This window comes from Chinchilla lanigera, unplaced genomic scaffold (assembly GCF_000276665.1).
Source record: "Chinchilla lanigera isolate Chin_1 unplaced genomic scaffold, ChiLan1.0 scaffold00052, whole genome shotgun sequence".
NCBI classification, from domain to species: Eukaryota; Metazoa; Chordata; class Mammalia; order Rodentia; family Chinchillidae; genus Chinchilla; species Chinchilla lanigera.
This window is the reverse complement of record NW_004955453.1, coordinates 5,159,446-5,187,387: the sequence shown is the minus strand read 5'-3', so window position 1 is coordinate 5,187,387 and position 27,942 is coordinate 5,159,446. Positions and strand designations below refer to the sequence as shown.

General features: G+C 36.9%; 1 protein-coding gene across 11 annotated transcripts in view; it reads right to left on the bottom strand.

Annotated features, from left to right (window-relative positions):
- The window catches only part of Trip12 (thyroid hormone receptor interactor 12), a 139,475-nt gene that overhangs the window by 84,863 nt on the left and 26,670 nt on the right, over nucleotides 1–27,942 (bottom strand). For 8 of the 11 annotated variants that reach the window (XM_005395425.2, XM_013519821.1, XM_005395427.2 and 5 more), the window contains 3 exons: nucleotides 25,190–25,336; nucleotides 5,991–6,113; nucleotides 4,269–5,071 (listed from right to left, as the gene is read on the bottom strand). In XM_005395425.2, the coding sequence (XP_005395482.1) occupies nucleotides 4,269–5,071; nucleotides 5,991–6,113; nucleotides 25,190–25,287 (1,024 nt within the window). In that variant the 5' untranslated portion in view covers nucleotides 25,288–25,336. The remainder of the gene's footprint in view (nucleotides 1–4,268; nucleotides 5,072–5,990; nucleotides 6,114–25,189; nucleotides 25,337–27,942) is intronic. The other 3 variants (XM_005395430.2, XM_013519822.1, XM_005395429.2) reach the window with 2 other exon arrangements.

The window sequence follows — 27,942 nt, the reverse complement described above, 5'->3', positions numbered from 1 at the left end:
TACTATTATTTTTATTATCTCAAAAAAACCTTCCTCTAACTCTTATGCTAACCAATAGTACCTTACAATGAGCCTATCTGAGGAAAAGTATCACACTTGGATTAAGATTCACTTAAATTTTTTTCTTTTTTTGAGACAGGGTCTCACTATATAGTTCAAGGGGCCTTGAATTCACAGCAATCCTCCTGCCTCAGCCTCTCAAATGCTGAGATTATAAGCATGTGCCACCACACCTGGCTCACTGAATCTTAAAAACTGGAAGAAAAACAACAATCAAGAAAAACTAACCTACTAAAATTGAAGTGTTCTGTATCTAACAAAGGGCCTATTATATAATTTGTAAAATTTTTTCTCACAAAGATTTATACCAATCAGAAATCTGCTGGTCAACTCTGAATCTAATTCTGAGTTGACCACTGAATCTCCCACTGAATCTAATTCTGCCCTACAGATTAATGTAAAAACAAAACCCAACAACAAATCTTGAGCCCTTCAAAATACATGACCACAATTCTTGATAAACGATTATATGTTTGTGTACTTTACATATTCTTTAATTTCATGATGTTGCTCTCACACTTATTCTTTATTTATGACTCATAAAATGAGTATTATTACGATTACGGATAAGTTCATTATCAAACTATAGATGAATGATTTTCTCAACCTTGCTAAAGTAGCAGGATATAACATTAAATCTGGGTCTTCCAAATCTGAAACACAACGGCCTTAAACTAATCAATGGCCAAGATTTACTGAGCTTTCGTTTAAAAAAAAAAAAGTTGCTCTGCAGGCGAGGTTGTGCACACCTTTAATTCCAGCACTCAGGAGGCTGAGGCAGGAGGATCACTATTGACGCCAGACTGGGCTACAAAGTGAGTTCAAGGCCAACCTGAACTGCATAGTAAAACCCTGTCTCAAACAAAAAAGCATCTCTAAAAAAAAAACGCTGCTCTGCATGTTTTTTGCCTCAAGATATATAATTAACTTCTAATTACATACTAAATTTTCTGATGCCCATGCTAACTCTCTGCACATATTTGTTCATTCTTCAAATAGCTCTTATGCCCGTTTTACAATACAAAGGTGATATACTTTGCCATGATCACTGTCTAGTAAAAGCAGAACTAGGATTCAAACCCAAGATTTTAGTTCTATATTTAGGACTGTCTCCAAAATATCAGTACTTCCAACAGTGGTCACCATAAAATCCTCCTTTTGCCCCTATAACCTCAAGTTAAACTAGCTGCCAATTCTACAACTTCTTATATAAACTCTTTGCAGAAGTAACACATTCAGTCATACCTAAACTAAAATATACCCTGCCCTGTTTGACCTCAAGAATCCTTCCCATATTCAGCTGACTGATTCTGCTCACTCCTATGTATTCAGTTCTTAAGATCAATTTTCTGGATGGCCTGGATTTCACTTTTTTGTTTTTTGTTTTTTTTTTTTTTTGGCGGTCGTGGGGATTGAACTCATGACCTTGTGCTTGCCAGTGGATTTCACTCCTGACTATCACTTTCTTAGTTCTATGACCCTAGACAGATAATTTGACCAATGACACCAAGTTTCTTTACCTATAACTCAGAAACTTGCCATGAAGGACTGATGGACAACTGTCAAGCATATTTAAGTACAGCTAAATACTTGCTATTATTTTGTTTGAAGCATTTTTCACTTTTTCAAAAGAAGCAAATACATGCTGAATGGTTTATGAATCCTTGAGCTCACATTTAGCACTCTTCCTAAAGATTAATCAATAGCAGCAAAGGAAAATAAAGTAAACTTTCATTTCCTCTGGGGACTTAGTATCACTAATAACCCAAACATGCTATAGCAGTCAAACATACGAACACAGGTTTTTTTTAAAAAAAAGTGCAAATGGGCTGAGGCTGTCTATACCCAAGCAACAGAGTGCTTCCGTAACGTACATGAGGCACTGGGTCTGACCTCCAATACCACAAAAAATAGCAATGGAGTGCCAAGGCTTCAGAGTCACATACGCCCCCGTCTTCAAATCCTAATTCTACCACTTATAAGTTATATTACTCAGAATTTATTTCACCTCCTTGGAATAAATTCCCTTAATAACTACACTAAAGCAACATTATTTTTATAGTATGTGGCCTGAATTATGCAAAATTCCTGTCACTGACTAGATGCTCAACAAATGCTGATCCAAACCCCTATTTCAACAGCCTGAGCTATAATTACAGATTAGAACTAAACTGGGAGCACTGAAACTGGAAAAGCAATTTATTGTCACCAGAACACACAGGTATCTTATGAAAGTGAAGAAATTCATTGTTACCTGGCCCTAGAGCACTCCTACAAGTAAGAGCAAAGGGAGATGAGCGCTTCAAGTGAGGGTGACTGGAAAGGGCAGTGGACCCCACCTAATTTAACCTGGTCTACTAGCTATGAAAATCACAGACCTACTGAATGCACAGACCACACAAAGATACATACATGATTCTACACTTCAAGGAGAGCAGCAGAGAAGATGTAAGAGCTGACACAAATAATTCCAATTGTCAGGAAAACCTTGGCAGGACAAACAGAAAATTAGCTGTTCTTTTTTAACCTGACCTTGTATTTCTTTTTCATATCTAGATACCAATCTACTGAGTCCTCATCAACTATCTTTCCTTTCAACTGAGATTTTATATCATGTATATAAATATACATTCATATTTAAAATACAAAATAGAAAAAAGTTGTACAATCTGAAAGTAAAAACTGTTACCTTCACAGCAACTCCACAATACAGGCGAATCATAACATTTTACACAGAGCCTTCTAGTATTCTTGTTAAAGTTTAGCTAATACTGAATCAGCTGAAAGCAGTTATAGACTAGGGTAGTGGTGGTGAACCTATTGTACGTGTGCCACGGTGGGCTGTTTGTATCACTGAAAGCTCTGAAAGTTTTGCCATCACTGGACTATAGCATTACATTAAATAGAGGTAAGATCTCTGATTCAATATTAGATGAGGCTGATTTGTTACTACTAAGCTTTGACAAAAACACTAGTAGACACTAATCTTGCAAAAACCAAGAAAAGGTCTGTAGCACTCTCAAAATGTAGATCTGAAACCACAATCTTTTAAGAGGACTCAAAAGGGGCAAAGATAGTTGAAACAAATATAACACAAACAAAATGCTTTTTTAAAAACGTGGGTAAGTGCTCCTTAATTTTTTTTTTTTTTAGATTTTCTAAAGTAGAAAAGGAGGAGGAGGAGTAAGAGGAAAGGAAGATGGTAGCTGGAGAATGACAAAGAGTAAGAAGAGGATAAAGGAAAGTCTTTAGCATTACAAAAAGAGAAAATAGACTCTGAAAATGGTCACTACCAGCTCCACTCCATGCTCATGAAGTTTCGCTTTCTGAAGATGTCCTCTGGGAGAATGAGAGGAAGGTGCCGGGACAGCAAGGCTGGCCTGAAAAGAACTCTCTCAACCCATTTTTCTTCTCTGGTTTCTGTTTCTTTACTTGCATCTAGTATCCTAAAACAAGTTTTTCGATTCCACTGGAAGCTTCAAGAGGGCAAGAGCAGTGTACAGAACATAAGAGGTTTTCATCTTTAGACTAAGCTCCTTAAAGGCATAAAACATCACACATGAACAGGTTTTAATTTATATTGTGCTAAATTTATTCTACTAATGTAGTTCGCTGCTACATACATCAAGAATACATAATATTAGCCATGTGTGGTGGTATATAATCGCAGCTACTCAGAAGGCTGAGGCAGGGGGATTTCAAGTTCAAGGCCAACTTGGGCAACCTAAGTGAGACCCTACGACAAAATGAATTAAAAGTGTTAGAGACGTAGTTCAGTGGAATAGCACTTGCTTAGCATGCATGAGGACCTAGGTTCCCAGTCACAATCATTAGTACTACAAACAACCAAAAAGAATATATACTAAAAAAAGAACATTGGACTCTGATCATAGTTCAGAGCAACTCTTAACTAAAATGATAATTTTTATATCTGGTACAGAAAATAATTCAATTTCCTGTCCCATCCTGACATCAAGAAATACCTACAGTAGCAGACGATACAAAAACAAAGGAAAGAAAGAGACACTAAAATGTGGCTGTTTAATGACAGCAGCCTCTATCTCCATGAAACTAAATGTAGCATCAAATTATGATGTATTATTATATTATAGAGTAGTAAAACCTAAAAGTGCCTAAGACTGAAAAAATTAATATGAATGCCTACTTACATGTGAAAAACCAAAGAAAAGCTCTTTCCATGAACTTACTTGCTAATTTGGCCTGTAATCCAGAAGGTCCAGGTTTTGATGTCTCTGACTTAGAAGACCCTGGAAGAGACAGTTTTGTTTTAGGAAGGCTAACTTTAGGGCTGAAACGAGCAGCCCAATCAAATTTTGAAGAGCCACCAGTTTTACTCTGTTCCTTCTCCCTGCTACTTCTTCTCGGACTGGGACTGGATGCTGAACGGGAACGCCTGGCCTTGTTCTGGTCTTTTCCTTGTTTCACCCTGGCACCTGGTGGCACAGTGGAGGAGGCCGAGGCTACAGCAGAGGACGAAGAGGAAGTAGAGGCAGCAGAGGAAGAATCAGTGATGGTGCTACACCCAGCTTTGGCTGAGGCGGCTGATTTTGAAGCCAGCTTGGTAGGTTTTGCAGATCTCTCTTCAGCACCAGTTGGTTCAGACCCAGAACCACTCTTTACACAAAAACTTTCTGTCCTTTTTCTTTTCTGACTCCGTGAACTACTAGCAGCCCCACTCTTTCTGGTATGCGCCTTGCTTGTTGATGGTGATTGTGCAGATTTCAGTTGTTGCTCTTGGTCTAAATGTCTCTTCTTGGATTTACTATGTGGCTTATTTGTTTCTGAGGGAGACTCAGTATGCTGAAGTGCTTTGGGTTTTTTTGCAGAGCTAGGAGAATTGGTCCTGTTGTAGTCTGGACTAGCGCTGCGTTTCACTCCTCGAGAATTGTCTTTCTTAGGCACCTGCCCCGTTTTTTGCCTTTCTGAAGTATTTGCTCTGTCTGGATCCTCTGGTTGTGGAACTGTGACAGCAGATGATGTACCACAGCTTCTAAGAGGGTAGATTAAAAAAAAGAGTTAGTAGCAGCCTACCATGAGTCAACCCGTCATAAAATATACTTCCTAACTTCTTCAATCTCTAGAAATCAGTATTTGGGGGCAAATAAGCAAACATTTTCCTGATAAGTCAAAGTATTAAAAAACACAAGTCTTCAAGCAGTTCAAAACTGGAAGGGGAAAGGAGGTTACTCTGGATGGTGAAATATCTGACTCAAAGATAAAGGTATTCTACAGCCCAAACATTACTAGCAATAACACTCAATCACAAAACAAGAGTTAACATTACAAGAAAAAGAATGCTTAGTGGTTCAGAACCAGTACAAAGTTGAACAGTGACGTCTTCTCAAAGTTTAGGATAAGTAAACAGTAACACAGGTACTTTCAAAATAAAATGAAAATTTTCACCTTTTAGTTGCACCAAATCTCCACAGTAACATTCCTTTCCAAGGACCCCTACCAGTTAGATCATAGGGATCACTGACCTGAAAAGTGGCTCTGGCAGTAAATACTAAAGAAAATGGTAACACAGCACTTTAGATGCCTATAATGGCTTCTAAAGCAAACAGCTCACTTAAACAAGGAAAATCTCTCTAAACAAGGAAAGTTCTCTCACAGCTGTCTAAACAAGGAAAAACTTTGTTAGCTAGGGCAGTGGTGGCGAGCCTATGGCACATGGGCCGCAGCAAGCTATTTTTTACCAGTGAAAGCTCTAAAAGGTTTGCCATCACTGACCTAGGGCATGTTGCAGTGAAATCACTGCAAAGGTGACAAACAATTAATCCTGAAAGTTACATACAGAGAGTAAAAACACTTGTAACATTTTGGGATAACCTGACAAGCATTAATATAATGCAATGATTCGAATGCAAATAATTGTGTCTTGAAAATGCATAAATAATGTGAAGATTTACCTTTTAGAAAGGTGTCCCCTTGACAGTTCAGAAGTATTAGATTGCACTTTGGGTGCCTTAGAATTAGATTTTCTACTCTCAGGAGGGCTATATCTCTTATGTTTTGCCTGCCCTAAATGTGACCTGTCAGCAGAAAACCAAAACAGAGATCTATCAGGACACTGAGATGCAAATACAATGTTGAATGTGAAATATTTTTACATTTAAAAAAACCGCCCAATCTATTATTGATCTACGCTTCTTCCAAATATTCATAAATTATTCTACCAAATAATCTACCAAAGAAATTGCCTCTTAGAATCACCCCGTTTCATAAACAAAGTTTTATTACTACTAGCTGTCATAAGTGCATAGCTTTAGTAGTTACTTATGAACTTCTCATTAAATTTACTGCAGATATTCAAACATACTACATTTTTACAGGAAGCAAAGCAAGACTTTAGATCTGAACACTACTTTTAATAGATAATGTGTGCTACTACACACTAGGATGGCTACAGGTAACAATAATGTACTATATATTCCAAAAAGCTAGGAAGAATTTAAATGTTTTCATCATAAAGAAATGCTAGCTGGCCATGGTAGCACATGGCTTTAATCCCAGCACTCAGAAGGCAGAGACAGGAGGATCACTGTCAATTGGTGGCTAGTCAGGGCTACAAAATGAGCTCAAGACCAGCCTGAATTGCAATGCGAAACTCTGTCTCAAAAAGGACAAAAAAACCCACAAACCACCCAGCTGATTCAAGCACTAGACGTTTAACCTGATTTAATTATCTGACAAGGCAAACACGCATCACAACACATGTATCCATAAATGTGTGTAATCTTTGCTTTTATTTAATTATAAATTAAATTTATAATTCAAACATTTAAAAAACAATGTTACTAACGGTCTTTAAATGTTTATAGAAAAGCAATTTGTAATTCACACAATACGCATAGCTTGTAATGTGTACATATATTAAAATTCAGATAAATACATAAGTGCAAAGGCAAATAAACCAATTTTCAAACTGACTTCACACAAAAAAATCATCGTATACACGAAACAGTAAGCCTATACAAATAAGATAGATTTTTTTCGCTAAAAAGTTATAGTAGCGATATAAAGTGCATGCATACAACACATAGCCCTACAGAGATACAGAATTTACCACAAAATATTCCAAAGATATTAGAAAGATCCTGTCATTAATACACTGCATTACAGCAAATCAAAGCCTTACACTAGTACTGTTCTAAAAGCCAGTTTGAAAGACAGGAAGAAAATATGTTCACATACTGAACCTCAGGCGACAGTTACATGAGATTTACACAGGCAATAAAAAAATTCATATATATCTAGAAAAATCTATACAATTTACAGCAGATATTCATCCTCTGTAGAAGAATGCACACTAATGAGAACTTGGAACAAAGTTTCATTCATACCAAAAATGTTTATTTTGTTAAAGTAATAATAACATTACTACATGAACATTTGATTATTATTTGCCTGGCACACAGTTACATGCCTATAATCCTAACATTAAGAGAAGCACGAGGAAGAAAATCATCTGACTGCAGGAGTTCAAGAACTGCATGGCCAATGTAACACTGCAAGACCTCGTATTCCACCAAACCTTCATTAGATGTGTTAGCTCAGTGGCAGAGCCTGTGCTTAGTTAGCATGAACGTGGTCCGCGTCCTTGACTGGATCCCCAGGCACCAGATTCTTAAAGGCTTTTTGTTCCACAAATAGAGATGAATGTGGAGACAGGAAAGGGGTTGGGAGGTGGGCACATGGAAGTAAAAATTATTAAGACACTATATGTGTATGTGCCAATTCCTCAAGAGGAATGTAGTTATTATGTATCACAAAAATACACTAGTAAAAACTAAAGGCTTTCATTCCAAATACCATGTCAAATAAAACTTAGAAATAAATCAATGAGCGCCTCACACAATAATCATTCAATCTGTAACGATGCTATAAATTGTCTAGTATGTACAAATATAATCATCTTTTTGGAAAAAGAATCAAAAGTTTCTCCTAAAAAATCAGCTTCTCAATAAAAGATAGTAAGTCCTGGTCTCTTAACACCCTCTGTTTCTCTCTGCCACCCTCCCAGTCGCACACCACTTCTCAAGATATAGCCAAGATGAACTTTGTAAGATTTTTATACACTGCAAATTTTTATTTTTCTTAATGTGCTATTAAACATTAAAATTTTGCTTTAATCTGAGTTTATTAAACATTTAATTTGTAAGATTTGCTTTTGTTTTATTTCCACTAGCACCAGAATTCTCTTTAAGAAATGAAATACGAATTTATTTTTCAAATTATTCCTTAAATTTTAATGCGAAGAAAAGTTTATAATGATGTTTGCAGGGTACCAAATTCAGTAATCATGAAATACTTATAAATCATGCAGACCTTGGACATTCTTATTTCATAAAGTTTATAATTTAAAAATCATGAAGGAGCCGGGCGTGGTAGCGCACACATATAATCCCAGCACTTGGGAGGCTGGGTTAAGAGGATCGTTGTGAGTTTGAGATCATCCTGGGCTACAAAGTGAGCTCAAAGCCAGCCTAAACTGCACGAGACCCTGTCTCAAAAAAAAAAAAAAAAATCGTAAAGGAAAATCATCCATTCAGAGCTAGACAACTCCATGAAAACTGTTTAATATTCAAAGACCTTTTAAAAATGTTATTACATATCCCTAATAATCTCAAAAAGTAAATATAAAAATGACTCATTCTGAAACTGATTCGCACCAATCTCAACGTCTCACTAAACAGCAGTCCTCATCTTTTTTAACCAAATGAATTATTCTTTGGTCCTAATGCACATCTCAATTGTTCATTTTCAATGTGGGGACTGAACCCAAGTTACATCTAAATTTATATTTATGTAAATGTACTCCCACATTTCTCATGACCTTGCTAACACCTTCAAAACAAACTAAAGAATTTAGCAGGCAAACTCACTCTCAAGTCACAGAAAAGTTAACTACTGTATGCAATCATTTCAGAAAACAAGTTCATGAAACTTACTTAAATCCAACAATGCTCACAATTATCTTTGCTAAAATTAAAGTATGGTATTCTCACTAAGGACTGATAGGTATATTAAAAGCATTTATTATTCAAGCCTTGTGGGGGCAACCTCAAATCTCAGCACTCTGGGAAGTGGAGGGAGGAGGATGACAACTTTGTGCCCAGTCTGTGCAATTTTGCAAGACCCTGTCTCAAAAGGGGGTGGGTGGGGTGGGAAGGCTACAGACGTACTCAGTGTCAAAGCCCTGGGTTCAATCTCCAATACTAAAAAAACAAAAACCACAAAACCAACCCCCCCAAAACCACACATACACGTGTATATACACATATATGTATCTTATTGTACAGTTTCATCAAAATATTGTTAGTGCCCTTTGGGCTCTTGATAAATAAATGATAGTGTTTTTAGTTTTGTGGGAAATACTATGTCACAAAAGCAGATGTAGTCAATATGCAATGGAGCATGGCTATGCGCCAGCCAAACTTTCTTTACACACAGGCAGTGAGCCAGATTCTGCCCATGGGCTGTTGTTTTCCAACCCTGGCTTAGCACAAGGAACAGATAACCAGATGGCACCATGAAGTGACAACAAGGGGCCTCCCAAAACGGGGCTCTATCTTACAATACCCATTTATAAATTATTGATGTTCAAAATATTGCAAAGAATATTCAAATCAAATGATGTACAACTTAAAATAGAATTAGAACATCACAGTAGTCAGAACTATAGGCTTGGAAGTCTCCTTGGAGTTCATTTACCAACTCCTTGATTTATCAAGCCTTGATGTTCAACATTAATTCTAACAAAAAGCATAATCTCTTGAAGACAGTAAAATTTATATATACTATAAATTAAATTTTCCAATTAGCAGTAAAATTCATGACAAATTGATGAGCACTAGAATGAGCCCACGGGGTGGGGGTGGGGGGGGTGTGTGTTTGTATATGTGTTCAGGAGCTTCAAAATATGCATTTTGAAGGGAAGGAGCTCATGCTCTGTAAGAGGCCCCCTAAAAATAATAACAGGGCTAATGGTGAAAAGATCAGACACAGAACACTCAAACCATGCTATTTTGCAATCAGAGTCCTAACGAAAACATCACCCATTTTAATATAAAATTAAATCTAGGGGCCGGGGATATAGCTCAGCGGCACAAGCGCCTGCCTGGCAAGCACAAGGTCCTGAGTTCGATTCCTGGTACCAAAAAAAAAAAAAAAAAAATTAAATCTAGTAAAGTTCCTGGCTAGTTAGTATAGTAGTGTCAGGCCCCAAGTTTGATCCCCAGCACAATGGAAAATCTCATGGATTACATCTCCACTAACATTTGCAATCACCACCAGTCAATCCATCCTCTGGAGTCTGCCCACGCTGGACTGGAGCATGGGCATTTATACTCAAGCATCCTCCTGAGTCATGCTCCAGATGTGCTGGGACTATAGGTGTGCATCTCAGCACTCAACTCCTTAAATGTTTGAAGACATTTTAAGATAAGCTTCAACAAAATTAAAAATATACTTCTTAGACTTTTCTTTTTGCCACCTTTGTGTTTGACATTCTGAATTACCTAAATTCTGGGAGCCTCTGGATTAGCTATTACTTACACAAAGTTTATAGAACTTGTAGTTTTTTTTTAAGATTTTCATGTATTACTAAATCTTCCTTTCTAACTGAAAAGTCTTTCCCCATTTCTGCTCATACAATGACACTGGAGAAAAATGCCTATGAACTAACATCATTTCCCAAATTACAGTAAAGCTGCAACAAAACAGTCTAAAACAAACTCTAGATTATGTGCTTTTACAATTATCTTGAAAGCATGTCTCCAGTGCCTCTTGTTGATTTTCAGGCCCACAAGACTGATGAAACACTTTTAGAAACTTCAATATGCTTCCACTGTAATTTGGTTATCCTCAACTGTCCAAAGGATTAAGAACCATGTTTAGAGTCCTGGGCTGCAGCTCAATTGTGGACAGCATGCTTAGCAGGCATAAGGTCTTAGGTTCTATTCCAGCATAAAAAACAAACAAAAAGTCACCTCTAACCCTAAAGAGACAGAAAAAGAGACCTAAACTTTGAATCATGGAGCATATTCTTCCTTAATGCTAGGAAAAATAAAGAAAATGGCGAGTTACAAGTAGTTAGGTAATTCCTTATATTACAGATGCAAAATGTTTGAGTTTAACTTCAATACAAAACATATTCTCTTGCTTAAACACATGCACCTACTGCCAAATGTAAACGGACTGGGGGCTTAATAACATCTCCAAATTTGTCTTAGTACATACAGACATACACACATATGCATTTTGATGCTTTTGTATTTTATACACACAGTTAACATTATAGTTTTGTCTACCAAAAATTAAAATTTTCGCCAGGCGTGGTGGCACATGCCTGTGATCCCAGCACTTGGGAGGCTGAGGCAGGAGGATCATTGCGAGTTCAAGACCAGCCTGGGCTACAAAGTGAGCTCAAGGCCAGCCTGAACTGCATAGCAAGACCCTGTCTCAAAAAGACCAAAAAATAAATTTTAAAAATTAAAAAAATAAAATTTTCATTTAAAACACTGCAAAACATGTTTTAAATAAGCCATACTTTTCAATGATCAAGGCAGAAAGTTCATAGTAAATCACTTTGAAGTCACTAATGTTCCCTATAAAATGTACTCTCTATTTTCATCCAAAATAGAGGCTTGATTTGTCTATGTTCCCATGTTTAGGTATGATGAAACATTAGCTCAAATAATTCTGCCATTTGGAGCAAAGGAATGTTTCTCAATAGCATGATACTGCCCCTAAGAACATCTGTTGGGGAGTATGGGTGCTACTGGCATTCAGCAAATGAGGACCAGAAGCAGAAGGTAGCACACAGTGTGTAAAAAACAGCCATATAGAGATGGAGGTGTAGCTAAACGGTGGAGCATTTGCCTAGCATATGCCAAGAACCTCGGGTTAATTCCAAGCATCTCAAAAGAGAACTGTTAAAAATAATAAAGAACTGCCCCATAAACCATATATTTCAAATAATACATTAAGACCTTATTTTAAAAAAAAAACCTGAAAATGCGACAGTAACACAGACAAAAAACATGCTTGTAATTTTTTAGCTTATATTTGTTTTGTAGGGTTTTTATATTATTTTCCAGGAATTCATGTGAATTGACATATACCTTTTTTTCAGCTTTACTAAGAGTCATGCATCATTTTTAATGGGTAAGACCATGCTGCTTACAGCACTTAAGTCTGCTGTTGTAGACATGACATTCAGTGAACTCAAACACAGACGCAAGCACCTGAATATACTGTCACTTTGTATCACTGTACTATTCATTTATCTATTGAGATATCATTACCAATTATTTTCCTTTATTTACATTTATCTTTGTAAAGTGTAAAGTGCTAGTATATATTCTAGACTGTATTAGGCAGATATTTGGTATTTCTTAATCCATTTTAAAATACCAATGGGGACTGGGGATGTAGGTGATGAGAGCACTCACCTCCCCAAAAAAAGACACTAAAAGAAAATAATGATGGTATTTACATTCTATGATACATTTTATAGACAAGAAACACTGGATCTGGTGAGATCTGAGACGCACTGGACTATATGCTATTTGTTTCAACAGATAGATCTGTTCACTATAAAACAGGCACAAATGGTGATAGGGCACAGAGATAGGGTAACATATGGTCTAGTCCAGTGGTGGCAAACCTATGGCACATGTGCCACAGTGGGTTGTCTGTGTCACAGAAAGTTCTGTAAGGTTCTCCATCACTAGTCTAGTCCCTGTCCTCAAAGAGGCCAAGTCTCATGAATTAAAAGTGACCTACCAGGTGCTCCAGCTTTATACACCACAGGGCTTTAAAAACTGTCCCTAAAGGATGAAAAACTGCTAAAAAGAGCATTGCAAGCAAAAGCAGAACACAGCCAAAAGTAGGGGCAGGAAATTACGAAACCCACAGGGCACCTGGAAAATGCTGCAAACTACCCTTAAGCACAAAGATCCATTAGCAAACAAGGATGGAATAACAGGACAAGCCCAGTAAGGAAGAGTTTTCTCTCCCTTGGAGAAGGCCCTAGGTTTCGTACTTAATGAGGATTTATAGCAAGAGACTGATGGGCCAAGAAACAAACAGACAAAAACAACAACTACGTATGTTTAATAATGTGGGCATGCATATGCTGAGTATGGATGAGTAAACTATACTACGTTATTGTAGAAAGAGAAAAGGCAGACAGATGGAACGAAAACCAGAAGAGCAAAGATATCCCCCAAACAGCTAGAACTTTACACCTCAACTTAATTTAACTCCCATATTCACAAAGTAGTTAGGGGAGGGGGGAAAACACCAAGACAATCAAAAGGTGAGTGGTGACAGACAAGTGATGTAGCACTCAGCACCTCATGAACTACAATGACTTTTATAAATGCCTGGGTAAAGATTTACCTAGATCACCACAGGATAAATATTAAGGTACTGATTATGCCCTAAGCACTGTATGAAGTTGACATTATATTCTCTAACTTAGTCTTAAGAGGCACCCAAGGCAGGTCTTAGTCCCTTTCTCAGAATGTAGGAAGGGAAGCTTACCACACATAGCCCTAGACAAGAAAGGTGAGACTGAAAAGCGGTCAAAGTAAAAGATGTACAGTCACAGCTATCAAGTCTTTCCAACCCATTCTGATACTTCTGGCCCCAAACATTCGTTCACATATTATGGCCTAAGGGTCTGGAGAAGCTATATAACAAAAATCTACTAATTCTTTAAAAATCCACTGAAGCGGACCACTTTTGCTTCTGCTTTATGTATTACAAGAAAACAGCCTTCCAAATGTGACGAAAAGCTTGCTGTTCAGTTAAAAAAGCATTTCTGTATGTTCCTTTTTTCAGTCACACTTACACTTTCTAGGGAAGCATTCTGAATATGGAACAGTGTAAGAATGACAGCAAATCTTCCACAGAGGATATGAAATAATCTGTAAGAGCTCACAACATTAGATAGGTTCCTAGTATGTTTATGATGTGACTTCTAGGTTCAATTTCACACTTGATGACTGAGACAAGCAGTATGTACTGCCAAGAAAATTTTTAAATATGTAAGATATTACTTTGTAGCCCCAAGAAAGACCTTAACTGGGTACTATGAAGAATTAAACGTTAACTTACAACTAGAGAAAGTGGTCTCATCTCCATTCCTCCACAGACCAAGGAAACCGTGCCAATGTTTAACACAACACTGTAAATCTTGTGTCCCAGCCCCAAGGCTGGAAGGGACAGAAGTGGCTCCTCAATACTATCACCAGAGGGCTGATCAAAGACCCAATCCAAAAATGGGCAGCTGAGATGAATACACACTTCTCAGACAATGAAATACAAATGGTGAACAAATACATGAGAAAATGTTCAACATCATTAGTCATTTGAGAAACGCAAATTAAAACAACACTGAGGTTTCATCTCACCCCAGTAAGAATGGCTAGCATTAAGAAATCAACCAATAACAAATGCTGGCGAGGCTGTGGAGAAATAGAACTCTTCTCCACTGCTGGTGGGAATGTAGACTGGTGAAACCACTGTGGAAATCAGTATGGAGATGCCTCAGCAAACTAGGTCTAGAGGTCCCATTCAACCCAGCTATTCCCCTTCTGGCTATTTTCCCAGAAGATCTAAAAACATCATATCACAGCGATATATGTGCACCTATGTTCACAGCAGCACAATTTGTAATTGCCAAGTTGTGGAAGCAACCCAAATGTCCATCCACTGAGGACTGGATAAGAAAATCGAGGTACTTTTATATAATGGAATATTATTCAGCTATAAAGAAAGATAAACTTGTGGCTTTTATAGGTAAATGGTTACAACTCATAAGTGAAATAAATCAGACCTACATGTGCAAGCACCGCATTGTCTCACTAGTGTAAAACCTGAAAGAGTTAATATAAACTCGGAGGTATGATAGACATTGTGAAATGATAGGAAAACACTCAAGGGTAAAGGGCAACTGGGATGTGGGAAAAGAGAAGGGAAAGAAGGAGAAATTTTGTATGTATGTATATACAGGATAGTTAATTAACATAGTTGATGTACTGTCTCCTATTTCTTTGCTGAAAGAAACTGTTAATGAGTCCCTGATTGATCAATATTGCATGTCTCTATTTGTTTTAATGAGAAACCACTTTGAAGATATCAATACGTAATACAACAAGCATTGTTAATTTCCTACCACTTTTGTTTGTTAACTCTGTATTGTCTGTACTGTTCTTTTGCTATTTTGTAAAAGGTTGTCTGTCTGTTAATGTTTTCCTCCTTTTTTATCTTTAAAAAAAAAAAAAAAAAAAAAAAAACAGAGGGCTGAAATTGGAGGAGTTTATGCATACAAAGTGCTTCAGCTAAAACTCCTGGCTGCATAATAACAGCAATGAGTCTTATTACTACTGAAAGGAGTAGGCTATGAGTTTTCCACCCAATTCTAGAATAAGTTGTTTTTAAGAGATTCAAGTTCAGTCATAGAAGGCACTGAAGTTATTTTCACATAACTTCATGCCTTCCCATAACATTAGCCCCCAAACAAGATGAAGCTTGAACTCTTAGCTCATTGAGCAAAGGGCAGGATAAAAGAAGAGACAGGAAGAACAAAAAAAATCAAGCAAAACAAAGAATATAAAATGCAGAAGCCACTTGAACTAGTTAAACACAGACACAGACACACACACACACACAGTACCCATTGCTGTTTCACTAAGTAGAATTCAAAGAAACAAACTACCACATCTACACAAAGAATGCAAACTACTACTTAAAAACTTTGATAGCTATATCATAAGTATTCTATCTCTCCTCTTTCCTGACACATGGTAGGACGCTACTTGTCAAAACAGAAGTTATATGCAACCACATGACTTGCTTTGGTCAAAAGAATGTGAGCAGAAATGAATCATTTCTAGGAGGACATTTTAGAGAACAAGAGGATAATTTAATATACCTGCCAGCTATGGCAAGGTAACTGGTAACACACCAAGGTATCCAAATATCTGCTCAGACACTGAGAAGGGCCTTTAGCCAACCAGGTATAATATAATCTTGCTCCCTTGATACACAGCCCATTTACACTGCCTTATTTTGATCCTGCCTTTACTCCAGTCAATCACATCATCTTTTCAATAAATAAATAAAATCACATTTCTGTGGGTAGAAATGCCAAGAAAACAAGTCTCCTGATTTCTAACCCACACTAGTAGTTGTTGAACAGCTATTACTTAGGAGTGAAGTAGCAACTGATGCAGAAAAGTACCAAATAAAATCCAAACTTTAGAAGTAACCAATGAGTCCACATCAAGTAAAGACAAACACAGCTGACCAGTGCCATCTGCTTCAGCCTTCAGAGCCCAGATCAAGGAACACTGCCAGAAAAAGTTCTTCAGCGGGCTGATTCTATTAACCATCCTCAACACCCATTTCTCCTACTGGGTTGGAGCTGCCTGTGTCAAAGGTGACTCTGCTCTTATTTCTGTAACTACTATGTGGTCCAGGACTTACTAGTACCATACAAATGAACGAATACAATTTTTAACTGACCGTACATTTAACTGCAAGGCAAGGCTGAAAGTGCCAAAATGGCGTAGTAAAAAAACACATGCATATCTCCAGAAGCAAAATACCAGTGGCAAGCTAGGTGTGGTGGTGCAAGCCTGTAATCCCAGCACTCGGGAGGCTGAGGCAGTAGGATTGCTGCCAAGTTCAAGGCCAGCCTGGGCTACATAGTGAGTTCAAGGCCAGCCCAGACAGAGAAGGACCCTGTCTCAAAAACAAAACAAAACAACAACAACAACAAAAAATTATCAGTGGACTAATAGAGACTAGAGAAGGTAAGAGGCCCTAGAACTCTAAGGGCAGCTGGAACATAGCTCAGGGGTACACAGCCTGCCTAGCATGAGCAAAGCCCAGAGTTCAATCTCTAGCAACACACACACATGCATGCACACACACACGAACGCCTATATAACTGAAACCTGTCAGAACTTTAATATACACAGGCTCTGTAACATCTGTTTTTCTCTGCGTGCCCTAGCTTCTTCTGGAAGGAAGCAAACGTGAATGTTAGCAGCTTCAGGGTCACACCTTCCCACCTTTGCCACCAGAAAGCAAAAGGCTAAAGCTTGGAATTGTTTAGATCATGAAACCATAGCAATCACATCACTGTGCTCAGAAAGAGAAGGTAATATGCATCCTCCCAGATTTATTCAAGGCTAAGCAATGACAAGCCTGGATGAGACAGGGACCATGTTGGAAAGGAAATAACTACCATTCAAAATTATGGGAGCTGGGCATGGTGGTGCAGGCCTGTAATCTCAGGGCTCAGGAGGATGGTGCAGGAGGATTGTCCTAAGTTCAAGGCCAGCCTGGGCTACATACCAAGTTCAAGGCCAGCCTAAATTACGGAGTGAGAACCTGTCTCAAAAACAAAAACACAAGGGGAGACTATTCCACAGAAGAGGAATACTATTGCAAGACAACGTGACAGTCAAGATTATCAAGTCTCCCCAACCCATGAAAATGGTACAATGTCTTTAGAAAGTCAAAAAAAAAGATGACTTAAGACTATGTTAACTATGCTAAGTTAAGCCTTTAAAAAGCACAGGGGAAAAACATAAGGATGTATAAACAGAGACAGCGAAATCTGCCTAGAAAGACACGATAAAGCGAAGCAGATACCTAATAATGACAGATGAACAAAGCACAAGCTGCCAGACACTGAGTATGTTTCTAGTTCTGTAATTGTACTCAAGAGGAATCCCAAGTGCTATGGAATTTCTATAGGATTTTTGACACTGGAAGAGAGAACAGGCTACATCAAAGTGCAAACTCTTTTATTGGGACTTTAAAATACCATTAGGATTCTAGCAACACGAGGTTTGGGGTAAAAAGGCAAGGGTTTCAAAAGGAGAATGGCATGATCAAAAATACCAAAGAAGATGGGGTGTGGTAGCACCTACCACTCAGGAGGCTGAAGCAGGAGGATAGCCATGAGTTTGAGGCCAGCAGTTGAAGCAGCCTAAACTATATAATAGGACTCTGTCTCAAAAAACAATTCTTTAAAACTCCAAAATAATTATAAGATATAAAAAGTAATTACTTCAACTTACCAGGGATATGCTAAAAATTATCAAGTTTTGATCTCTCTGAAACTAAAAAATTTTAATTAAGTTTGGTATTCGACATTACATAAAACATACTATATACATATTTTAGTACAGTATTTTTTTAATTAAAGTTTAAGGGAAATTAAATTGATGGCAGCCTGTCCTAAATCAGTCAGGGGTGGCTTTGCTATTTCACCAATGCTCTAATTCCAATGTAAGAATATCTCATCCCAATTTTCTTTATAATATTAAAAAATTAGAAAATACAAATATTTAAAATATTAAAAGAAAAACTAACAATCACAGTATAATCACCATATAATTAATTATATGCAAGTAAGGCAAGTAGTACTATATATCACAATTTTCTATTTAAAATATACTCTTTGTCCTAGAAATTTCTACTTGTGATAACCTAGCTTACAGACATACCGTACTAATAAGTTTACAATGGCAACAGGATATTCAGTGCAACATTATTTGCTATAGGGAAAACGAAAAGCCAAACTATCATCAAAAGGAGTAACTGGCCCATGGCTATAGCCCTGAAGTCAAGCTAAGTGGGTTCACATCCCAGCAGCGCTACTCTGTGGCTGTCTGACCACCAGCAAGCCTTATAACCTCATTAAGCCAACTTTCTGCCAGCTATGGGGGCACAGCCTGTGAACCCACCAACTTGGGAAGTAGAACTGCAAGTCTGAGGCCAGCCTGATGAACCAACTTGGCAAGATTCTGTCTCAAAATAAAAATTTTAAAAAGGGCCCAGGATGTAGCTCAGCATTCCCTCAGGCCAAATCCCTAGCAAAGCAAAACTGAAGAAAAAAAGGTATGTATGCAGAGGAGTTACATTAATATTTACATCCACATAATGCAAAATTATAAGCATTAAAATGAATAATATAATTTCGCTAACAGGTGTTAACTTAAAAAATGCCGATCATAAAGCTAGTGAAAATAGCAAATTGCAGTATATTAAAATATGGATTCCATATTCCTAAAATAGGAAATGAACCAAAACATAAATGTAAAGCTGTCATGAATGTCTTCCTTTTCAAATCTCCTAAAACTACACTTCCCTACTTCATTACAGGGTTCAAACCAACATTTCCAACAAGGTTTGTGTCACTGTAGCGTGTAATTGTTATCCTGCCAACTCTTTTAGGACTGCTTTATAGGACGAGGACTGTAGTTTTTACACAACAAACCAATAAATATCAGCTAAACAAAATGAAAGCCCAATTGTCTTGTACAGTTGTCAAAGCGAGATAAATAACATATACAAAGATATTAGTACATTTACATCAAAAGTATTCTCAGCCAGTTCCACTCTTTAAAAGCACTTTTTCAATGTTTACCTATATTACCGGGGAAATGTCAATAAAACAAGAGTAATGATGGTTTTTTTCCTTATCAGATTAGGAGAAAAACACAAAATGGAGATAACATAAGCCCAACAATAAATACAAACACACTTTCTCTTAATGGTGATCATACAAATTAAAGAAAAAAATGTCACATGAAACAAGCTGACCATAAAAAATGCACATAAAAAAAGCCATTTTAGCCAGGTGTGGTGGCACACACCTGTAATTCCAACACTCTGAGACTGAGGCAGGAGGACTGCCACAAGTTCAAGGCCAGCCTGGGCTACACAGTGAGTTCAGGGCCAGCCTGAATTACACGAAGTGAGATCCTGTCTCAAAAAAGAAAAGTCATTTCACTTTCAGGATCCTATCTTGAAGAGATAGCTAAAATACAAACACATAAGCATAACCAAAAAGGTTTTCCACTGCAACTATCTAACTATTCAAAACCTGAAAATGTACACTCATTCAAAGAATTATGTGGTTGGTTGTAAATAATCACCAAAAGATCATAATGAGATGGGCAAAAGCGTGTAATGAACATATGGCGTAACCAGCTACATGCCGAACTATGTTTTTCAAAGAGTAATAAAAATTAAAATGTCAATACAGACTTATTTCTGGATGATATTTATTTTCTTTGGTACTTTTCTAAGCAGCATCTCTTTGAAATACTGTTTTTTGGGATTTTTTTCCTCCAAAAAAGGCCTTTGCACTGAGCTGTATCTCCAAGCTCTTTTTATTTTTCTGGTTTGATAAAGGGTCTTAGGAAGTTAAGGTTGAGCTTACACTTATGATCCTCCTGCCTCAGCCTCCCAGAGTGCTGGGGTTCCAGGTGTATGCCACCACAGCAAGCTATAAATCTATTTAGATAATTAATGCTGATTTTAAAGTCATTTGAAAGTGTTAATAAACAGCTATATAACCTGTAAGTTCTTACATTTTTTTTCAAAGTAATCAATAGTTACAAACAAAAGCTTTTGGGCAAATATCTGAATGGAGTAAGAGGTTGGGTGCACTGGATTCAAGCATTTCCTTCCACCATTCAAAAAATTTGACAGATTATGGCCAAATGTAAAAATTTACTACTTCTAAGTAACAGAGAAAAAAAAAGTATTTCTGGTGTGAAGGTAAAGAAAGAAAATAGCAAGAATAGACTTAATCATATAATTTCATAAGTTTCTGCCGGCGATATAGCTCAGCAGTGTAAGCGATTGCCTGGCAAGCCTGAGGTCATGAGTTCGATTCCTAGTACCTAAATAAATAAATAGAATTTCATAAGTTTCTGTAAATTAAAACAAAACATAAAACTAGAAAAATGTATTCATCAAAGTCAATGGGTTAGTATGCTTTCCATATAGGTCTCTAAAAATGAAGAAAAAGCACTTCCAAAATCAAAACAAATACATAAAACAGCCAACATGTGGCAAGATTTTCAACTCTATAAAAAGCCAGGAAGTGCTAACTTTGGCCAAAAGAAACCTTTTTCCTGCAAACTTTTATTTCAAAACTGGTATGATCTACTAATCAGGACTTGAAATAATGAGCACTCATACTCCGAAAGTATTAAAAGTATAAACTGATCGAACCTTTCAGAAAGGCAATTTAGCAGTCTATTGAAAGTCTTCAAAATATTCATACCTTTAGAGATTATAAATCCACCTTCAGTAATTTAAAATCAGATAAAACCAGAATTTCACTTACACGTAAGTATGACCATATTTTTAATAGTGAAAAATTGGGGGGGGGCCTTGAATTTGAATTGAGGCCCAAATTTGAATAACCAGCTTTTATATCAAAGAAAATCCTCTAGCCATTTAAAATTTCATCATAGGAGAATATTAAAATTCCAGAAAATACATCGAATGTCAACAACTGGTCACTATACTATATTATCCCTCCCGTTTCTATATTGGAAGTACACATACAGAAAAGATGTGAAGAACATGGAACAGAAATACGAACTATAGTTATCTGAGTGGTAGGATTTAAATTATCTTATTTTCTTCAATTTTCCCAAACTTCCCAATTTTCTAGACTCTATATGCAGTTTTACAATAACAATACAGAAGAAACTATCAGTAAAGCAATCTTAAGCAAACTTGTTATAAAAACTGATTTCAGTCCTACCACTGTCATTTGAGAAAAACACATGAAAGCATATAGAATGAAAATGCTACTGCGCAGCCAAGAGGGAAGGAGTGACCTACAAATACCTGGGCTAGAAGTGGAAAAGCTAGAAGTATCCCTGAGAGCAAGTCAACAGAGAAGCAGTGAAGGGAGGGATTTCCTAAAGAAGAAAAAGAGAACAGAAAGAGTAACAGATCAGCTAACATTCAAAAACTCAGCAAGGAAAAGGAAAGACAAAAACAAGAGGAGTAAGATGTCGAGTTCAATTACAGAGGGTAATGAAGGACAACTCAAAAAGAGTGGAGGGAATAACCAGGACAGATGAACTATGTTCTAAAGATTCTTTTTTTTTTTTTTTTTAAATCTTCAGGACGAATGCAAATTCTTCTAAAAAAGGTAAGTGGATTTGCTTGGGGAGACGGGCAGCAGTGGTCTGTGCAAGGAGGCTGCACAAAGGTGGAACTTAATGCTGCTTTAGAAGTAAATAGCTATAAGTGAGCTGATCCAAAAATTCTAAGAGGGACACCAGGACTCAAATGCTAAACTGAATAAAGTAATGCTCTTCAAATATAAGCATTTTATCTTCTCCTCTAAGTCCATCATATGGGTCAAGTAGTCTGTGCAATGGAAACAGTACGGCATAATGAAAAGAATCACTGTCTTTAAAGTCACCAAGTCTGGAATTAAGTCCCCACTACATAAAATATAGCTAGTTTCTAAAACAGAGCTTTGTAACAGAGATTACATATTGGGCACAGAGTGTCTCTGAATCATAACTGAAGGAATACGTGTAATAATTATTTAAATGTAAAACATCCCACTAACGCTATTATACTAGCTGCTGTTACTATCAATGTTTCAATTACTATCTCTCTGAATACCATCATATACCCAAGTTTACTGTTCTCAGGAAATAAAAGCCAAAATAACAATTTCATTTAGGAAAGCTGACCACGAAAAGAACAAAAATACAGTAACTGTTCTCTCTCAGTTAATCCCAATCCTCTCATTTCTAAAATTCCAACTGGCAAGGTTTCTTATAGACTAGATAACTTCTAGTACAGCACACTCTACAGAAGCTCTACAAGTTAGACTGGGATTTGATGAGAACTTTCAAAACTCCTCTCTCACCAAAGTAAGAAGTGGATAATGACATTCAGCTTAGCCACTGTCTTCTAATTTGCAGTCTTAAAATGTTAAGGTGTTTTTGGCTTAAATTCTATGTTCTGATCATAATTACATTTACCCATACTCTGAAAACTGAAGAAAATCCATATAAACTGTGTTATGATCACACAGTTGAACTCAAAGACTTTAAAAGTCCTGCTTCAACCAATTTTTAGTACCCGAAATGATAAAAATGCAAAGCCTAAAAAACAACAAATGCAAAGCCTTTTAAAAAAGTAAACAAGCCTTCTTTTGCATAGAAAAAAAATTCTGGAGAGACATGTAAGGTGAGATTTGTAAAAATTAAAATTGGCTTACATTACTTAGCGGGTTAAGTAAAGCTACGAAACTCTCCCACTTTGTCTCCATAGTCTTTGGCATTCTTTCTACCTTTCCAAATACATTTAAATTTTTTTTTTTCTTTTCCTTCACAATTGAACATCTAACTGGCTTAAAACACATTATGGCAAGATTTGCCCTTCTGCAAAGCTAACTGAGTTCCAAAATTACCATAACTTTATCAAGTTTTTTAAGCCAACACATCTTAATCACCTGAATTAAACCACTTCCACTTATTTCCAATTCAATTTTTTAAACATATAATGCAAGAAAAATTCTTTTAATTCTATGTAACACTGATATACAGAAACGACAGCGCCAAACCACCAGTATGGATTTTAGCAGCAATACACTGAGAGAGCCCAAAATGTTTCATGTCATGTGTAAGCATCCAGGTTGTTTCAAAGTTAACATACACAAAACTGCATCCATTATCAAAGGTATTAGGTACTTACATTCATATATTCATATATAGATAGATAAAGAGATATAGATATATACACATACACATATATATGCAATTAAAAAGACAACAAGAGATACGCCCATGTCAAACAGTAACCACTTTAAGTGTACTGTGACATTTTTATTACTTTTCTAAATTTTTAAAATTCTATAAAATGAGTGACACAATTCAAAATAAATGGGAAGAATGTTTAAAACTCTACAACATAAAATGAAGAAGTGTGGCTGCTTTGAAAAACATAAATGCAAAAAAGCCAAAAAAAAAAAAAAAAAGATTTAGAATATAACTATACTGTGTGGTGGTGCAAGTCTGTAAATCCAACGTTTAGGAGGTCAAGGCTCGAAGATCACCATGAGTTTGAGGCCAGTCTGGGCTACATAGTAAGTTAAGGCCAGTCTGAATCATTAGTGAGACACTGTCTCAAAAATTGGAGAAAAACAAAAAAACCCACTAATACAGTACTGAAAGTGTAGCACAGTACAGTAACTACTAACTCCAAGAGATTCATATCCCCATTGTGTGTATTACGGAACTGAAGTTGCCAGACAACCCTAACAAAAGACATAGCTATTTAATGACAGAGGCATAAATCACACACAGAACTATTATAGTCCAAAGAGATCAAGTACACCCAGACACTTAAATAATTTTTCTAAAATTAATTTGCCAAACAGCACACCTGTAATCCCAGCACTCGGGAGGCTGAGAAAGTAGGGTCACTGTGAGTTCAAGACAAGCCTGGGCTACAAAGTGAGCTCAAGGCCAGCCTGAACTTCATAGCAAGACCTTGTCTCAAAAAAAAAAATTTCCGAACAATAAATACACAGATATGTCTCAAACTGTTGTATCAGGTAATTTACTAGGATTTATTCATATATTCCTCAAGCTAAACATGGTCATTGATACTTGATAAATTAAGAGAAATGAACATTGCAAATAGTGTTAAGAAATTTATATAAAGAGTAACAGTCCTTAGCTAAAGCAGACACCAGACTTTACTTCCAAGAGACTGCATCTGACAGCTCACGCTCCCCCACACAGCAACACTGCCATCAGAAAGACCAATAGCAGACCACTGCGAAGATGGGATAGTTGATGCACTAACAAAGCCAGACTGCCTCACTATTCATACAGCTTCCATAAGTGGTTAAAATGATGAGAAATAACCCAAAAGCTGGCTATGAAAACTCAAATTCTTAAAGTTTCTTTCCAATTAAGCATCAAGTTGTTGAAAAATGTGTTGTCACGTGTATGAGAGAAGTAGAGAGAAAGAGCAAACAAAACATGATACCGTATGTTAACAACCCGCCCACCAGGTTTCTGATAATGTCAATAACTGAGAATTATCTATTTTTTGAGCCTAATGCATTTGGGGAAGATTAGGAGTCACTTTCAATTCCAGTTTTGTGTTACTTGGTTCAAACATGAGGAAAACTACCCATTTGCAATGTCTCATTCAGACTTTGGTCCTCACAATGAGGTGCTAAATTTTTTTCTGTTATCCTCAGCTTCTTTTCAAACTACCAAGAAATACATACCTTCCTCCTATCGAGTCGTCTTGTAGTTGGGCCCCGGCAGTGTTCCTCTGTGAACGTCGCAGTGACCCCCCTGGATTGTTACTAGGCCGGTTGGACATTGGCACCTCTCTCTTGAAGGGACATACCCTTTCTAGACACTACCATTCACTGAAAAGAAACAGAACAAAACGCTAATTAGATGTACATGACAAAACACAGCACAAACAAAGACGCTGAGGAAATTTTATGCAATTTCATCTTACAGTCTTTAGGAATGGGGCACTGTCTTATTAGACAGTGAGGTCCGACTGACGAATGTGTTACAAGACGCTGGGAATATAACAAATTCAAGGCATATGGCCCAGAACCCCATATATAAAATAACTTCACTTTTCAAGGAATAGTTCAGAAATTCTCAATTCAAAGAAAACACATCACAAGTAAAAATGCCTGTCTCCACATTTCTAGTATTGTGCAGAAATCCCCATCATTAGAATTGCACAGAAACAAGTACTGCGCCTAAAGTAAAAAACAAAACTTAGCTTGAGTTCTGTCAGAGTAAGTATAAAAGAAAAAAATCACATCCTTTAAGACTCACATGCCTCAGCTACAGAATTAAAAACACTGTAGTGCCTACTTCATGGTACTGGTACGAACAAATAACGACATAATACAAACTATGAAACTACACTTAATCTGAAAGAAGATACAGAGAAAGCAGCTAAAGTACAGTGCAGATAAACTGAGCAATGATCCCACACATCCTGGATTTCAATACCACCTCTGTTGGCCATAACCCGGAACAAATGAATCTCTAGATGTCATTTACCTCTTCTATAAATTATCAGTGTATATTACCTGTCTTACAGAGTTATCACGAACAAGAAATTGTGAAGTTGTGAAGAATTTAGCTCAAAACAGATGTTAATTAACAAATTTTCTATAAGATTTAATTATCAGCTAGATGTGGTGGTGCATGCCTGCAATCCCAGCACTAGGGAGGATGAGGCAGGAAGATCACTGCAACTTCAAGGGCAGCCTGGGTTACAAAGGGAGTTCAAGCCAGCCTGAACTACATAGTGAAACCTTGTTCTCATAAAGACAAAAATTAATTCTTATACAGATAAAATGCTGATACTCAGAAAACCAGCTTAACTGATTTTTTAAAAAGCCAATATCATAATCATAGAATTACACCTTGGATAAATCCAATCTTTCACAATTTTTCTTAAGCCTCCATTCAATGAGAAAATCTATGTAAACAATTTAACACAGTTCTGATCTTATAGCAAGGACACAGTACAATATTACTAAAAACACTTATTTTAAAAAATATTTGTGTTAAAATGTAACATTGATGGAAACTTGATCATAAAAGTCACCATTAATATAAGTCAATTTCTAGCAAAATAGTTTCAAAAGTGAATTTTTGCTATAAAGAAAATTCTTGCTGCTATTTTAAACATCACAATCAGGGTAAACATCACAATCAGCTGAGAAGCTTTGTTAAAATATCAATGCCTGGCCCTACTCTTTTGAGATTCTGATTTTATGAGTATAAGAAATAGAAAATGTATTTGAAAAGAGCTCTCCTGGCTGTACTGCACTAAGAACAACTATGCTACCAAAAGGGGAGGAGGAACAATTATATCAAATTAAAGAATTAAAGGCCAATTTTTTTCAATTTTATTTCTTCAAATTATCACCTCAATGTCATTTTACCTGGATTCTATAAACAGTACAAATACAAGAGAACAGTAGAACACTGCTGCCTGCACTCTGGAAAGCGAAGCATTCCACTATTAAGTAGGGCTGGTGGTCTCGCCTGCCTGCTTTCTGCTCTTTAACACCTACTGTATGACATGGGGTGTTAAGTCATTCAAAGGACTGTTAAGTCACACTAGTTATTTTGACCTATAGTCACCAAGAAACCTTCATACATTTTCATAGCTTGTCAGCCAGCACCATGATCAGCCGAAAGTCAATCTGTACATAATTCTAGCAAGCAGAGCCGGGCATGGTGGCGCAGGCCTATAATCCCAGCACTCAGGATGCAGAGGCAGGAGGCTTGTGGAGAGTTTGAAGCCAGCCTGGGCTACATAATGAGGTCAAGGCCAGCTTGAACTACATAGCGAAATCCTATCTCAACTCCTCTCCAAATAAAAAAAAAAGAACACCAAGTAAAAAATGCTTGCTTATCAAAGTGCTACTGCTTTTATATCATAAATTACTCCTTAAAGAGGCTAGATACTTTGGAATCAGAATTCTCTGGCAGTAAAAAAGAGAGTAACATAAAGGTATGAAGATGTAGCGCAATGTACAGCACCTGCCTACCTGCACCATAGACTTTTCAACTTTTAGAACCCAAACTTAAGAATGAATCTCATCTGTCCATTGTGCCCCACACCCAGTTCTTATGCATTCTATTCAGATGTGGAATTCTCAAAGAGATCTGGTGTGGCTTCACATTATGAACCAGAAATTAATAATAACAATAACAAATAATTTGCACTGTGTTTTGCTAATTTGTTTATTCAAAGAGTAAAAGTTACAAGTAGCCAGGCACAGTGGCACACAACTGTAAATTTCAGCTGTTAGGAGGCTGAAGCAGAAGAATCACCATGAGTTGAAGGCAGCCTGGGCTATACAGTGAATTCAAGGCCAGTCTGAACTACATAATGAGACCCTGTCTCTCAACACAAACACAATTTAAATGTGCCAATGAGCAATACAAACTACAGCATTATTTCTATTTTACAAATAAGGAAACCGAA